A 17,742-nucleotide genomic window follows, 5' to 3' on the forward strand; every position below is an offset into this window, starting at 1 on the left:
CACCTCGAGAGCATCAGGGACAGAGGGAGAGGAAGGGCCAGCTCCCGCCCCTCCTCCCAGAGCACAGGGGAGGGAAGGGGAAGGGCCATGCAGCTCGCGGCTCCTGCTCCACCCCGCTGCAACTCTGGGGAAGGCCATGCAGCTACCACCCGCCGCCCTGGGAGAGACCGGACCCGAGCTACACTGGCCCTCCTGTCCCCTAGCTGGGAAGGCAAGCAGTGTGCTGGGGCCATAGGCAGCCCCAGCCCTCAACGGGCCCTGAGAAAGGCCAAGCTGGGAGTGAGTGGGGCTTTTCCTGTGGGACAGACTGATGTGAAGACATCGCTCTGTCATCCCACAGAAAAAACTTTTTTAAATATAAAGAGAGAGTTGTTAAATCCTTGCATTCCTTCCTATTTCCATAATATTTTTAAGAGTACCCAACAAAGTTTGTTTATACAAAACAATACCCAAAATATTTGCAATTGTGTAAAGTTTAACTAGAATTTGCATACCCCACAGTATTTAATATTTTAGAAACAAAGATGAAATTATTACCACTCTTACTAATAACACTGCAAAATGGGATAGCGAGGAAGCTATCTTCAAGAAATTTTAGGGACATTCTTTAAAAGCCCTCTGAGGTTCCTAAATAGCAAATGCTATGTAAATGCAGAATACTATACCTATTTTAAACACTGCAAAGCTAAGCCACAGAAAGGGTAAGCTGCTTGGCCAATAGCACACTAAAAATTCCTAGTACGGCCAGGAACAGAATCTCCTAACTCTCAGTTCTGACTACCTCTCTCTTGCTGACTTCAGAGGATTCAGGGTTTTAAAAGTTCCACTCTTCCCTGGATGAATGAGAAGATTGCCTTGGTGAGTGAAGGGATCTACTCTATTGCTGCATAATTTAAGATCAAAATCTAAAAAGCTGGAGGTTAAATCTACTCTTTATATTTAAATAACCACACATCTCATTTCAGACTTCATTAACAAAGCCATGAGGATCCAATTACCCACAAACGTTCTTGCATTTGCTTGTTTTTTCTCAACAGTGCCTGAATCAAAAAGTCCTTCCCACTTCCAGCAGACTGACTTACTGATTCTTTTAACTGTTTCCACTAGATGGCTACATATAGCTTATACGTTTTGGTGCAAAATTACAATGGACTTTCTCTCCTAGAAATTATTGCTCTCACCTTATAAAAGAGAAGAGTAAAATCACGGATCATTTTCACCAAGTGATGTGTCTGTTCATCTGTTAATTGACAAGCCTGTGAATAAGGCAAAAATATTTTTAAAAATGCATTTATAACACTATAATACACTGGAGCAACTATAGTAAAGAAATGTATAATTAGAGATAGAGGCTGTTCAGGGTGGTCACCTTAGGTCCCGCACTTTAGAGGGGAGCAGGAGCCAGCAGCTCCTGATGTCACTCTGGAAAGGAGGGGTCAGGAGCTTTGGGAAAGGGGCAGAATGGAGGCAGGGATGGGCTAGGAGGAAGGGACAGAGCAGAGGTAGAGCAGGAGTGAAGTGGGGTGGAAGCAGAGTAAGGAGTGTTCCAGGATCCACATACTGCTAAGGATGAATCTGATCAGTGTCTGTGGACTTCCCCAACAAACAGGACATTACACAGCTGCTTGGTCTCAAATATTCTTGTACTTTTTTTGCATCTTCTGCTGTATATTTGTATACACAAATATGCTTACTTATTATTTCACAGTGTCTATGCAGCTTCCCCCAAAATAGCTATAAAGTTTCAATATTTTAACTTCAAGGTTCACCTAATGGTCCCCAGAGGAAAATGAAGTGGGTTTCAATTACATGTAGTAATCTTCACTAGCTGCCTTTTGGTTTCTTGTTGGAGTCTACAGGTTAACGCCAACACCTCCATGATTTAGAATCTTGTTGTTAGAAAATTTAATTCTCTTGTGTGCAACATCACCTCTTGCTTCAATATGGAAATGAATACCTCTCCGACTGCATACCTCTAGTTTTCACAAGGATTCCATAACTTTCTGCGACCTCCGTAACTTCTACAGTAGTCAGTGTGGCTGACCCCAGGGGCACCCATGCAGCTGGCTCCAGAGCTAGGTGCTCAAGTGGCACTAGTGACAGCCATATTGGCTGCTGCTGGAACAGCTCTGCAGCTGACACCCCAGCCAGCTTCACAGGCCACTGTTTGAGCAGCTTTAGGTAGTGGTCCTAGGACAACCAAAGCAGCCACTGGCCCTAGCCCACCTCCTCTCCCCCTCAGCAGCAATCCCTCAAGATTTAGTTAGGGTATTTAAAGTATAATTCTTGGACAGGTCATGGCTGTTAATTTTTGTTTATTGCCCATAATCTGTCCATGACTGTTACTGAAATTATCTGAGACTAAATCGTAGCCTTAGTTATCCCTTATCATCCCACATTGGAACCCACGCTATGGAGTATCAAACACTTAAAACTCATACTTGATGGAGATGCCATTTTCAATGAAATATCGTCTGAACTCCCACTTTTCCTCAAATAACCCCCTTGCCTCCAGCCTCATAATCAGAAGCAATCCCTTCACAGAACAGGACACACCAACTAAAGTGGCACCAGACCACACCAAAACAACAGATGCAAAAGCTTTGTAGAGCTATTTCCACTGCTTTGATGATCAGCATCCCCCACAACACACTTCAAGATCCAGGAGTCCTAAATGTGCCTATCACAACACGTGGTGTAACTCGTGCAGTGCACTGCATACTCCAATAACAGCTACATGGCAGCTAGGGATGTTAGATATCGGGTAACTGAATAGTCATGTAACTGCATGATATATTTGCTATTACTCAAGTATTCAGTAGTCTCCAGCTGTGGGACCAGCAGCCAGTGCACTCCCAGCCCACTCCCTGCCTCTCTGCTCTGCTGCCTCTGTATCACAGGCAGTAGCACAGGTGACAGGGGGAGCCAGTCCATGAGGAGAGACAGTTTAAAAACCAGCTCCCTTCGCAGACTGGCTGACTGCTGCCCCGTGCTACTGCCTTTGATACAGAGGAAGCAGCGCAGCATGGCAGCAGCTCCTGTTTGTGGATGGCCCAAATTCCCTGGGGACAGATGCGGAGCAGCCACTCTCTATGGGGAGCTGGGACCCCAAAACCAGCCACTGCCTGCAGCGGGCCCAGAGTCACCATGAACAGAGGCCGCTCTGTGGGATGCAGAGCAGCCTCTATCTGCAGGGCACGCAGACCCCCACTATGGACAAGGGCTGCTGTCGTGAAGTAGTGTCTGCCCACAGTGGGTTCAGACTCACCACAGATAGAGGCTGCTATGAAGCAGCCTCCCCACAGAGGAGAGGGTTAGGTGGCACCATGGAGCCAGTGCTGGAGGGAACCGGCTTGTAAGCCAACTCCCTGCAACACTGACTTCTGCTCCTGCCCCCTTGCTGCCTCTGATACCAAGACATCCCTAGTGGTAGTAAGAGGTTCACTCTGCCCTTTAATGAACTCACACAGATAACTAATAAGCGACAAACACCATACCAGCTGTGGATGATCACTTTTCACAAAGCGATCACTCTACATCTATCTGCTCAAGACCTCATCTTCAAAGAAAACCTGCACAATGACTTCAAAAGATGAGCCCTGGACCTTAAATTCTGAACATGTTAGATACTAAAAATCATGGACTAAATAAAGAACCTGGATTTATCACTTTATTACAACAATCTATAACCCATTCCACACTTCCCCTCACGAGCCTCTCTTTTTTCTGCCTTTCCCCTCTATGACTACAAGGAACTATCAGGCCACCTCACTTGAATGGTCTCTTGAACTGTGAGCTAACTACTCATGGTAAACATCTGTTCAACTCAAATTCCGCTGAGACTCTGAGGGTTCTTAGAGCTGAAAAACAACTCCGTGTAAGCTTTATATGCTGATCTCTCTCACCACCAGAAGTTAGTCCAATAAGAGATATTATCACAACCATGTTGTCTCTAGTATCCTGGGATCAACACAGCTACAACAAGAGTGCACATCTCCATGGACACACTTGAGTTGAATCCATTTAATCAGGAGAGTGTGTCTAGCAACACATTTTCTGATATGGGTCTCTAAACTTTGAAATGTGCATCTGCCCCTGAGCCCAGATTTAACTCCTAAGACAAACCCCACAGCACTTCTGTTTTTCCTGTAACTTAGGGTATATGTCTACCGAGAAATTACAAAAAAAAAATCCACACACACAGCAGGTCTGGGTCTGTTTACTGAGACTAGCAGGGCTCCATCTCCAACGATGGAAAAATCACTGTGTAAGTTTTCTAGCCTGGGCTGGTCCCTATGAGCATGGAAGGTCTGAGGCTAAGCCTTAACATTTACACTACAATTTTTAGCCCTACAGCCCAAGCCCTGCAGGCCCAAGTAAGCTGACCCACAAAGCCAGCCACACAGAGATTTTATCCCTAAATAGACATACCTTTAGGAAGCACGCAAAGTGAGAGGCAAAGGGTTTTCAATTCTTAGCATGATTAGTATTAGCTGGCAAACACAGTTGTCATGTGGAAGTTGCACTGGCACCAGGGCTCAAACTGTGAGCAAAACTAACAATGGAGTGAACAAAAGTACCTGAGAAAATGGACAGAAATACTTGAACTCTAGAGCTATGTCAACACTGAGGAAACAGACAAAAAGATTCACTACAATAATTCAGCTGAACTAGTGTTAAAACCAATGGGAGCTGGAGCGTAGACAAGGTTTTGGCAGCTAAACAGTTTTTAATCACAATTTTAATTAAATACACTCTAACTGAAACAGTGGTGAAAATGACTCCAACTGCTGGAGACTTGTCCAAGCAATGGTTCCCACTGATTTTAACACTTGTTGAGATGAGCCAGTGACAGAACCAGTGGGAATTCCAGGGGAACTTTTTCCCACTTTAGACAAAACCTAACGCCCATTCCTATAGGAATATGTAAGTCTTTAACCTAAAAGGTCCCAGTCCTGCAAATGAAAGGTCCCTGGAGCCTAGATAAAGCCTAACTTCAGGGATTCATTTTAAAGGATCAGGGCCTACATTTGTAACTCACCTAGATTAGCTTTCAACAGTCTAAGGCTAGATACGTTTTCATTCCATTGACTTGCAATTTTCTCACACTCACTCTGCTCAACCTTGTTTTAGTTAAGAATCTATGTACTCTTAAATTGTTTTGAGAACATTCATTCAGACCTGTCACAAAGGGCAAGACTACGCACGCTGAGGAAGGTTTGCAGCTTTAAATCACTGATCTAGTCCCATGATGTATTGTGAATGAACTGCATGGGAAAAGCTTGACAGCAGAATCTGAGGTACTAAAGAAACTGAATATGATGAAGAAAATATGTTGCAATGTAAACTATGTAGAGCCCACAGGGATTTTTGTAGGAATTTTAGCAAGCAAAATGCAAGCTGTCTGTAATATGCTTATTAATTTATTTTATAATGGGCTGGCATGGTAATATCACAGTAGCCCACATGATTCAAGACAGTGGGTCAGAATTTGAAAATTACATTTATTCTAGTCAAGAAAGGATATGAGTTGAAGAGATCGCATGCTTGCCTTTTGGTGAATGCAGTGCCGCAACAACTTTCATATCCAACCCATAAGTCATTTTGACAGGACTCCAGAGAGTGCCACACTAACCCCCTAAGGCAGGATGGTCAAACACAGGGGTGGACAATAGTTTTTTTATGGGACTCACTCTAAGAATTTGGAAAGTGGTCAGGGGCCACACACTCATATTAATGGAGGAGGTGCTGGGTCTGGGATGGAGGTTGGGTGCAGAAGAGAGCTTTCAATAAGGGATTGGGGTGCAGGAGAGGGTGTGGGTCCTGGGAAAGAGTTTGGATGAAGGAGGCAGAACCCTTGACTTGGGTTAAGGGACTAGAATGCAGAGGTTTGAGTTGTGACCTTGGGCAAGAGGGTGTTGTGACCTGGGGAAGGGGACTAGGATGTAGGGGAAAGGGGTTGTGCTATAACCTAGGGCAGTGGTTCCCAATGGGCTGCAGACCTCTGGCTGCTGGCCACAGTGGCTCTGGGAACGGGGGCTGGGGTACACCGCTCTTGCCACGGCTGCTGGAAGAGGCATGTCCTAACCCGCCTCTCAGCCAACCGGCAGGCAGGTGTGGGTCTCCTGGCTGTGGAAGAGCACTTCCCTGCACAGCAGGAGGACCCTCCTGCCATGCAGTGAACACTCTTCTGCAACTGGGAGGAGACCCGTCTCCTGCCCGGCGCTGGTTGGCGAAGAGGCAGAGCAGGACATACCTTTCCCAACAGCTGCAATGGGCAGGGAGGCGCTGAGCGGTGTTCCCCAGCCCTCAGTGCCACAGCCACATGGGCAGCAGCGCAGGGCTAAGTGAGGGGGGCGGGGAAAGCACTGGGGGCTTCAGGGGTGGGGCTAGTGCTTGGGGGCTCTGGAGGCTGAACTAATAGTAGGGGGGCTATGGGGGTAGAGCTGGCATTGGGGGGCTATGGGGACAGGAAGCTGATACTGGTGTGTCTGGTGGTGTGGGGGGGCCTCTATGGGGTGGGGGGCTGTACTGGGGGCTGTGCTTTTGTTGGACTGGCAATGCTTTATTTGCATAATGAATAGTCAAATATGCAAATAAAATGTTGCTGATGTGCCAAAATGGGTCTGTTGGTCCCCGGAATCAAAAAGGTTGGGAACCACTGACTTAGGGGAAGAGGGACTGTGACTTGGGGCAGGGGACTGGAATGCAGGAGGTGGTGCAGGGGTTTGGATTGTGACACGGGGCAGGGGTTGGGGTGCAGGATCTGGGAGAGGCAAAAGGGGGCAGAGAGTTTGGGTTGTGACATGCGGCAGAGGGTTTGGGGTGCAAGACCTGGGAGGGGGTATGGGGGCACACTGGGTTCTGAGGGGTAGCAGGGCAAAGGGTTGAGGTGCCAGAATCCGGCTCTGACTGGCAGACTTGCCTGCTTGACTCCTAGCCAGCAGCTCTCTCGAGCAGACCCCTCTGCCTGCCCTACCTCCATACTTGCTGCAGGGGCCATTTGGTTTTTGAACAGCTACAAACCTGAGGGGAAGGTGCTTCTGAAATGGCCTGTTGACAACAGGCAGCTCCCATTGGCCAAAAATCGGCCAACAGGATTGTGCTGGGGACAGGAGCAATGTGTGAAAACTCACAGCTGTTCAAACAGAACCCAGCAGCAGCTTCATTCAGAAGCATGCAGGGTGCCAAGCATACAGGGGGAGAGAGGGGGCGCACCGCCAGATCCGGACCACAGAAGATATTTTACCCAGGTCTGGTCAAACATGACAGTAGGGATCACTGGCATCCGAGATGGAAATAATTAGGGTAAGTGCAGGGGGGAAAAATATGGAGACCTTACAAGCTCCTCCTTACAAATATCTAAACTAGACCAATTGTCTTGTAGACACATGTTTATGTTCTTAATAGCTGCTTACAATACAAGAATATAGAAGGAGTCCCTGGAAATACTTCACGTACTTTAACAACAGGATGGAGACCACTGTCAAAGAGTGCTTCATTTTTTATGATATTTCCAACTCCAGGTAATACTCCCTGATCCAATAACACATCACATAGCATGCGACCTTTTTGTCGCTTTATCTCACTTTCTGCTCGTAAAAAACTAAATTTTGATGAGCATACATCTAAGTCTTCCATCATTCTTATTTTCTGCTTGCTTTCAGCGGCATTCCTGCAAGACAAGACAAAACACAAAATAATCTATATTGCATGTAACTAGACTCCACTTCCACAATGTGTAGTATTTCTGAGTGTAATCGCACATTACACACTGATCAAAAAGCCCCCAGATACTCATGACATGCATAGAAAAACAAGTCTTAACCTTTCTTTTTTTTTTAATATGGTGGTTTAAGTACATATACATAGATTAGGTTAGTGCCAAGCCACATCCATAAGCACACATTCTATCTTTGTTCAGATCAGCTCCAAGAATAATTGCCAGTCTGGCTTTAGAAATTATATTTCCAAATTATTTCCAAAGGAGAGACTCTCAATTGTAACTAAATATAGGGGAAGATGGCCCAATGGGCAGGGAACTAGTCTGGGACCTGGTTTCCATCCCTCTCTCCACCATAAACTTCTCGTGTGGCAAGTCCCTCTGAGCAGGATTCATCAAGATACTGGAAAGCTAATCCCCAGATTTAGACACTCTAATCCCATTTTTATGCACCACTACAATTCACAAAACTCTCTGGGTTCCAACCTAACTATAGAAACCTGAACTTGTTTGGCACCTAAACTTTTGCAGAAAAAGTTCACTAGGGACGCGTCTATACAGCAGGGCTTAACTCAAAATAAAATATGCAAACTGAGCTACGTCAATTGCGCAGCTTATTTTGAAACTGCTTATTTCAAGTTTTGGTGCTGTCTACAGAGCACTCATTTTGAAACAGAGCACTCTTCCTCTGACTTCCCTTACTCCTCGTACAATGTGGGTTACAGGAGTCAGAGTATGAGTCCTCCAACTTGACAGTATTTCGACATTATGTCAAAATAACTGCCGGCTGTGTAGATGTGGACTATGCTATTTCGAAATAACAGTAGTTATTTTGAAATAATGTTGCTGTGTACACATAGCCTAGATGCCTAAGCTTTTGTCTCTGAGTAGGCAAATGGGCCTCCTGATGCGTATCTCCTGCCTAACCGCCAAATGATTCATGAACCAGGGGAAGACAGTTGTTCATCTACCTGACATGTAGCCCCTAATCTAGTGGACATGTTCAAGACCACCTAACGCTTTACAAAATTTATGGGAGTGGGGATTGAGACAGGAGTAACTCCCTCTCAATTTTTTGGGATGTGGGAGACACCAATTCAAGTCCCTATTCTGCCCAAAGATTTGACTGGGGGGTCTGCCGGAGAGTGCCCTAAACACTGTGTGATGGAATATTCTGAGATGGGGGTCCCTTAGTCTCTTCCACTGAAACTGTTCCATTGTGGATAAATCATACAAGTATCACTGGAGTAGGAGAACTGGATCCTGGCTCTCATTTCCTAAGTGAGTGCCCTAACCAATAGGCAACACAGTCACTCAATTTCCAATTGTCTAATCCAATCAACAGTTATTCATCCACAATTGGAACAGCACCTACAAGCAAGACTGAGTGAGACAGACACCAAAATATCCCACAGTGGAGTGGTTAGGACATTCCCCTGACAGGATTTGAACAGGGGATCTGCCATCTTTATCCTCATTAGGCAAAGGGAAGACTTCAAACAAGGATCTTCCACATCCCAGGTGAGTATAGGCAGTCCCCGGGTTACGTACAAGATAGGGACTGTAGGTTTGTTCTTAAGTTGAATGTAAGTCGGAACTGGTACATATTGTACCCCAGGTGTCCCCGATTCAGCCGCTGCTGAAACTGACCAGCGGCTGACTACAGGAAGCCCGAGGCAAAGCTGCTTTGCCCCGGGCTTCCTGGAATCAGCCGCTGATCAGTTTCAGCAGCACCTGACTTGCTACCAACCCGGCAGCGCCCCAGCTGCTCTGTCCCAGGCGTCCAGATTCAGCCGCTGTTGAAACTGACCAGCAGCAGCTGAATAGGACACGCCTGGGGCAGAGCAGCTGGAGTGCTGCTGGGTTGATCTGGTAGCGCCGACCCTTGGCGCGGCGGGACCAACCCGGCAGCACCCCAGCTTCTCTGCCCCAGGTGTCCCCAAGTCAGCCGCTGCTGAAACTGACCAGCGGCTGACTACAGGAAGCCCGAGGCAGAGTTGCTCTGCCCCGGGCTTCCTGGAATCAGCCACTGATCAGTTTCAACAGCGGCTGAATCTGGATGCCTGGGACAGAGCAACTGGGGCGGACGCAGCTAGCTGCGCCCCCCGCCGCCCCCAGCAGACCAGGGAGACGCGGAGCGGCTTTTCTCGCCGCGGAGGATACGGGCGGCGGGACCGCCCAGACGCGCCGTGGTCCCGCCGCCCGCATCCTCCGTGGCTTTTGTAGAATAATTCAGCTCCCAGTGCTGTAACTCCCAAGGTGTCCACACTGGCTAAGCACTTAGTGCGCACTAACTCAGTAGTTGCTGCGCCCTAGGTTAGTCACCTTGCTGAGAAACGCAGACCTTGCTGCACTCTGGATACAGCACTGGGGGGGCCAGTGTGGGCACTTGAAAGGATTGCTGCATCCTGACTGGCCTCCCAAAATTGCCCACAATCCCTCAACTCCCATCTCCTTTTTGTTTGTGAAACTCATCTGTCTGCCCTGCAGACATGCACATATCCCCTTTCAGAGCTCCATTTCAGACAGCCTGCATGCTGTGCTGATTTGCTCTGGGACACACAGCAAACCATTCAGATGAAATTCTCTCACTGTTGAACACAGAAGTATGTGTCTTTATGAGTGAGAGTTAAGAAAGAGAGAGACAGACTGTGCAAAGAGTCCGGGAGAGAGGTGGGGTGGAGCAGGCAGAGGCTGAGATGTTGGGGTTTCCCTCTCCTCATTCCTCAGGAGAGGAGGTTTTCCGCTGCTGTCTGAACTTACAAGACAGCATGCTGATATCCCCAAAACACACAGTATCCTCCTTGCCCCTCATACAAACACACACACTCACTCACAATCTTCCCTTTTCCCCTGACTTCTGTGGAAAAGCAGCTGTCCGTTAGCATAATCACAGAGCAATGAAACTGGGAAACCTGCATCATAGGACACAGCTCCATGTGGCACTGCAAACCCTTTCCAAGACACCCTGTGGCCAGTTACACAGTAGGATAGCTACCACAATGCACTGCTATCTCTGGCATGGCAAGAGCTGCTAATGTGGACACGCTCCACTACCACAAGGAGTACAGGGTAGCCACACAACAGCAGTTTCCCTGCAGCGCTCTATGAGAATCGCTCTAGCTACCAGCACTTTACATCTGCCAGTGTAAATGTGGCCTCAGTGTTCCCATATGTGGAATGGGGATATTAGTCTGCTCATCACAGAGGTGTTGTAAGGATCAATGAAAGACTGAGTTTCTGTGCTTAAATACTATGTGGACACGGTTCACATATGAATGATACATTAGATATCTGCATTAGGGAAATTTGCCTGAAATTTGTAATGGAGACATGTAGCTCCAGTGCAAAAATTGAAAAGTACAATTTCTTTCATTAACAGATCTTCAAAAATAGTTTTGGGATACAGAGAAACCAACAGATTAATGTCTTTCATGACATACATCAGATTTCAATGAACAACATTCTTATGCATAAAGACATTTGTATGCATCATTTAAAAACTGCCTGTGTGATTCCAAATGCCAATATTCCTGTATGATGAAAACCTTGTTATATTTATAAAAAGAACACAGACTGAACACCGAAGAAATACTGTAATTTTTACTTTACCTAAGCTCTACTGTTGCATCAAAGAAACAAACCATATCATCAGTAAAATGTATTTCCAGAACTGGTGGTACTCCATTTCGATCTTTGTTTGCCGTTGGATTAATACACATGGAACCATTCATGCCAAAGTGAACCCTAGGTGAGAAATACATTTCTGAAAAAAAAACCCCATGTATCTTCACAACACTCCTAGGCATCTTAATAGGCTATTTTCTAGCTTGGCAATTAAATTTGCTAAGTATATATAATAATCCTTATCAATAGGAACAACAGGGTAACATGAAGTTCTTGTTACTCAACTTCTCATTCCTCCCACAAATAATGGTATTTAGTAGCAACTAAGAAGCACTTAAGTATACAGTGACCATCATAATCAAAGTTGCCATTGAGTTAAAGATTTACATTTGAAACACTTTTGTGCCGTTATAATACAGAGCAGCATCCTTGGAGTTTCTTCACCTGTAACGTTGCCCTCCTAGATCCCCTGCCAGTGTCCTCCATGGAAGTTCATGTAAACCCAGGGACAATTGGGGGGGGGGGGGGGGGGGGAGAAATACACATTTTCTTTCTTGCTGACTCATTTTAAAATTAAGACTCACTAAAACAAGAACGGTGTTCTTCTCAAAGAATATTCTATCATCAGCTTTTCTTTGGCCAAGTCACAATGATCTGACATAGGAGACCAAACTTCCAGTTGTTTCACTACCACCTTTTTTTTCCATCGTGGTATTGAGTTCCTTCCAGGTGTCATCAAACAATATGACTAGCATCTGTCCTGTGTGGCAGATAGGTCTTTTCCCCACCTCTATCCAGTGCAAAGATTGTGCAGATTTTTAAAATTCTTAAAAATTATTTAAACAGAAGTGCTCACATTTATTAGTTCAGGTGAGGCTGAAGACGCAAAAAACACAAAAGTGATGATATTTGAGGTGCTCTGATTTCTCTACTGATGAGCTTTGAGGCAACATGCCAAAGGAGTGTAGTTGAGCCACTTCCCTCCTACACCTTTCCCCACACTTCTGCCTCTGTATCAGAGGAAGCAGCATGGGGGCGGGAGTGGACGGCCAGGAGCCGGTACGTGCAGAGTTGGCTTGCACCTGTACCCCCATGCTGCTTCCTTCAATAGAGCTTAAAAAGCTTAAAACTCCCCGCAAGCACTGGCTCCCATGGAGACACATGCCCCCCACACTGCTGCTTCTGATACAGAGGCAGCAGTGTTGGGCAGAGTGGGGGTGGGGGGAACAGAAAGAGTCAGGTGGGAGCCGGTGCTTGCACAGAGCCAGCTTCCATCTCTCCTCCTGTGTGTAAACTGCAACCACTGAAATTTTCAGTGGTGACAAGTTTACAAAAATAAACACATATTAACATCCCAAATACACCCTACATCCTCAATAGGAAATCTTATTTCTATGCTTTTCTTTTAAAATACTTTCTATCACAGAGAGGTTAATTATTTTATGGTTTAGAAGTTGAATACTAGACCAAAAGGGGGAAAAATAAGGCCTGGCACATGACAGAACACAAAGACAACATTTGAAATATCAATTTGTTTTTAATCTCTCCTCTATAATGCCACACATTTGTTTATTCTTACTTTTAAATAAAAATACTAGAAGGATGGTTTCTTTGAAAAAATGTATGGTTAACTTTAAGATTACAATGTCAATTAGAAAATAGTAACAAAGTTTACATTGTTAGGTAATTTATTATAAATCCAAAAGACAACCTTTATTGTAAACTGAATCTTGAAGTATATTGTGCCTTTCAGAAGCTTTTCCTTATTCAGTTAAGTTAATAAATACAGCTATTTTGACAGTAGCTGTTACTTCTATACACTTCCAGGTCTCTGTTGCCACATTATAGCATTGCACAAGGTTAAGCAGTATGGGGGAGAGGACAGGGGTTAAACATAAACTTTAAATCCTGTTGTGCGTTATCATAAATGCATTTGACATTTCCTAAAAGTTCTTGACAAGAAAAAAATAATGTGTATGGTAGTAATTAATAGTCTCACTTATGGAGGTCCAGTGTCCTGTTTAAAAGTGCACTACAGTCAGAAAACTAGCTGTCATAACTACTTCTCAGTTTACAAATACACTAGTAGAATATCTCAAATCACTTCCAAGAATAAATTCCTTTTATATTAAAAGCCTTAAGAACTTTACAAATTCCATTCCAGTGTGCCTCATTATCCCTGATGTGCTGAAACAATGAAAAATAGCATTCTTGTCATTTTAATTAAGGGGAAAGTGGGGACGTAAGCTACTTTAATTGAAATCTTGGTTCTGCTGTCTGATGACAGCTAGCATTAAAAAGCAGATTTTTTTAAAGAGAGAAAAAAGAGCTGTTGTAACTGTTCAGCTGCATAAGACATTGAGCAGAAGTTTTTGTGCGTGGGCGGGGGAGGAGGGCTGGGGTTTTTTTGTTTGTTTAAGAGCAAAGCTCTCATTATTTCCTGGAAAATAGTTGCTCTGTAACAAGACCATTGTTACAGGTTGAACCTCCCAAAGCCAGAACTCTCTCATCTGGCGACATCCATGATTTGGCAGGACCATAGATGTTCCTGAACAAGCGAGCCAGTGGGACTGTGGTAGCCAACAACCCACCTAGGGCCAGAGCAGCCCTTGCATGCTGGCCCAATTAGGGCTATATGCCAGCAGCCTGGCAATGGGGACAGAGCCACAGCAGCCTGGCTGGCAGTAAGGCCAGGGCTCTGCAGCCCAGCAGGGGAAGCTGAGGCTGTGGCAGCCACAACCCAACTGAGGCCAGGGCAGGCCAGCAGCCTAACTGGGGCTCTATGACGACTGGCAGCAGGGCTGGTGCTGCTGTGGCAATCCAGTTGAGACCAGGGCAGCTCAACCAGAGCTACATGTCACCCAGCAGTGGGGCTGGTGCCACAGCAGCAGAGCCAGGGCTGCATGCTGCTGTGTTAGCAATAGGGTTGGGGCAGCCATTCTGAAAGCAGATTCAGGGCCGAAGGAGCTGGCAGAAGGCTAAGAGGGCAATGGCAGGGGACCTTCTCTAGTATGGAAAATTCCCTCACCTGGGACCGCTCAGGTCCCAAGGGTGCTGAACCATGGAGGTCCAATCTGTATAGGAACAAGAAAAAAAGTTGGTAAAATTTTATTACAAAGGTGCATTAAGGTCCTGGATATAACTCCTAATGAAATTAGTGGGAATCTTTCCACTGCTTTTAATGACATTTTATTTGGGCTCCACAAATTAGAATCCTTTCTACATGGAATGTGTCTAAGTTTTGCCTTTCTAAATATATATATGTGTGTGGTGTGTGTGTGTACACACACACACACACACACACACACACACACACACACACACACACACACTTACTTTAACAAAATCCTTGATGATTTCCTGGTGGAATTATTCAGCTGCAGTCCAATGGTACATTTATAGCTATTCTGAAGAAAACAGACCGTCAGAACATCCTTTGAAGGGTGCTCTCACGACTGAAGGAAATGACAGTTTAGAGCAAATTAGTCTCTAGTCACTGATTAGCAGAGTTTGCAGATGAATTTTTTTACAGAATTCTACCCCACTCACTTCTTCAGGTTTTAAATGATTCATTTATTTCTTAGTTTTAAGAGATACTACCACCATAAACACAAAAATATCTCGTGGTAATCCTCAAAAATCAACTAAGAGGAAACACAAAAATCAGAGAGTGGATCATACTGTCCCATTTATCAATGATAGGTGGATCGCAAATTCAGAAAAAGTAGATTTCTTTCAAGTGCTAATTTGTATCCAAGTTGTACCTCATTCATCTAGGAGTCATTCAATCAGCACAGAGGATTTCATGGCCAGATCTTCCTTCCCTGATGTGATGCTAGCCAGGGACACAGAAATAAACCTACAGTGTCTGGCTTTTGGCCAAGGAGGAAGTGTTATTTGGGTCCTTTTCCAGGTCCTCGCTTGTATTAGAGTTGTACAAAAAGTCCAGTTTTAAGAGAACAATTTTAAGGTAATTTTCCCCTGGTAATAAAGAATTGCTGCCTTCTAGCTTCAGGATGAATTTCATAGGGGCAATTTATAAAGGCATTTCAGAGCAGTCAGTGATGTGACTGAGTGGACCAATTTTTTTTTCTTCCCTAAGCAAGGATTTCAATTTCCAGTGTTAGAAATCATTTATTTTTCAAAACAGGATTCAAAAGTAACAGATGGAGTTAAATGAAAGATCCATACACTTTTAATTGTTGTTCTACTTAAAGCTCTGATTACATACTTTCAATTACTAATTTTAAAAGGCAGCTTAATTATTAAGATTACTGAAAATCCTTCAGTGCCATAGAATTATATTCTAATACTACGAGGGCACGTTTCTCTCTTTTTTAATGATACAATGAAAATAACTTTTGCAAAATTATACTTTTGACATAGAAAAAATAGTTAATGCATATTTCATATTCATGTTAAATATCTGAGAACACTACATGTCTATACTGTATTACACTGACCATACAAATTAGGTTTTCTGTTTGTTTCTCAAATGAGTCAGCCCAAACATTTTAGCGTAAGTTAGATAAATTTCACTTTCATTGTAGTAGCCATTAGCAATCCATATACTGCATGATAGATTGGAAACAGGTAGAACTAGAAGTAGAAGCTATCCATCGAGAGCATGAACCCAAGTTTCAAAGGTGATGTATTTGAACAGAAAACATTGGGAGTAATCTATATAAAGTATTTTTAGACTCTTCAGTAAAATGGTTTGCTCCTAATCAATTAAGTTTAGAAAATTGTAATAAATGTCCTGTTAATGCTACCAGTTTTAGAAGTTGGACTTTTGTGCTGTGAAGTCAGTGAAATGAACTTTTTAAATGGGAGGATTCATTCTGTTTACCATCCTATGGGAATATGATACTGTATTTGGTTGTTACACACAAAAAGAATAAAAATGCAAAATCAAACACTCAACATTTCAGAAGTACCAGAATTAACAATGACTTTGCAAGCTTGATTTGACCTCTTTATGCATTTGTAACATCACCCAGGATTGCCTAACATTAAATAGAAAGTCTGGAGCAAAGCAACTGCCAACTCTCAAGACTGTCACAAGAAAATGTTCTCTCTTGTCATATTACCCTCCTCCTCATTCACTGTCCAGTTTGTATGGACAACCTAAATTCTGTCATTTATTTCCTAATTTTTTAGTGCTTTACTCTGTCACCTTAATATTCTTCTAATGTTTTGTATGTCATTTTCTAGGTGTTTTTAAGCACATTGAACCCATAGAAATTCATCACATCAAGCTACACCCCATCCCAGGATGAGTGATCAGTATGGGTGGAACTCGGTGGAACTCAAGACCTTTAGATCCACAGCACTCTGTATAGGCATTCCTTGTGATTTTTGGGTTGGCAATACTGCTCTTTAATTGATGAATTTAGAGAGGTCTCTCCCTTCAGTTTCTCTTTCCACCCTCCTTTTTTGTCACAGGTCATCAGAGAATCAGAGAGACAATGGAGAGTAGGGTGAGTCCATGACTATGGTTAATGACTGGTCAGAGTGACTAACTATTATCAGCCAGTGGTCTGAATGAGCTATCTACTGCCATCTGTTAATCAACAGCACTTTGCCACAGAGATCATCAGTAGACACACTTGCTCTATCAAGGTGCTCAATTTTGGCTCTTTTGACCAAATTCACTTAAGAATTCATCCACATGATGTAAAGAGAACTGGGAGCAAAAGCATACTGTTGCCTTATATGTGGACCAGCACTACGGGTACGTCTAGACTACATGCCTCTGTCGACAGAGGCATGTAGCTTAGACTACCAGGCATAGGAAAATGAAGCGGCGACTTAAATAATCGCCGCTTCATTTAAATTTACATGGCTGCCGCGCTGAGCCAATCAGCTGTTTGTCGGCTCAGCGCGGTAGTCTGGACGCACAGGGGTCGACATTAAAGGCATTTGTCGACCTCCCAGGTATGCCTCCTGGGATGAGACATACCTGGGAGGTCGACAAATGCCTTTGATGTCGACCATGGAACGATCTGCAACACTTCCCACTGCTCACATTGATCATGAACGGCGATTTACGGCCAACCAGAACTGCAATCCTCTAATACATGTTGGGGTGCAGATAAACATAGTGGCAGCAGCACGCCAGGAACTAATCCTGTGGGCTGCCTTTTTTTTATTGCCTACCCCTGATCTGGACCATCCCTAGCAGCTGTTTATCTAACCTTCTCTTAAATATCTCCAATGGTGGAGATTCCACAGCCTCCCTAGGCAATTTATGCCAGTGCTTAATCACCCTGACAGTTAGGAAGTTTTTCCTAATGACCAACCTAACTGTCCCTTGCTGTAATTTAAGCCCATTGCTTTTTGCTCTATCCTCGACGATCAAGGAGAATAACTTTTATTCCTTTTCCTTATGC

The 17,742-nt window shown here is 44.4% G+C and overlaps 1 protein-coding gene across 4 annotated transcripts in view; it reads right to left on the bottom strand.

Annotated features, from left to right (window-relative positions):
* The window catches only part of NEIL3 (nei like DNA glycosylase 3), a 47,798-nt gene that overhangs the window by 25,285 nt on the left and 4,771 nt on the right, over positions 1-17,742 (bottom strand). For all 4 annotated transcript variants that reach the window (XR_012904249.2, XR_012904250.2, XM_075930237.2 and 1 more), the window contains exons 3-5: positions 11,336-11,470; positions 7,462-7,675; positions 1,182-1,256 (exon numbers count right to left, since the gene is read on the bottom strand). Coding sequence is in view for 2 of the 4 variants with exons in the window: in XM_075930237.2 (XP_075786352.2) it covers positions 1,182-1,256; positions 7,462-7,675; positions 11,336-11,470 (424 nt within the window). In the remaining 2 variants the exon portion in view is untranslated. The remainder of the gene's footprint in view (positions 1-1,181; positions 1,257-7,461; positions 7,676-11,335; positions 11,471-17,742) is intronic.

This window comes from Pelodiscus sinensis, chromosome 4 (genome assembly GCF_052426305.1).
Source record: "Pelodiscus sinensis isolate ZL-2025 chromosome 4, ASM5242630v1, whole genome shotgun sequence".
Lineage (NCBI taxonomy): Eukaryota > Metazoa > Chordata > Testudines > Trionychidae > Pelodiscus > Pelodiscus sinensis.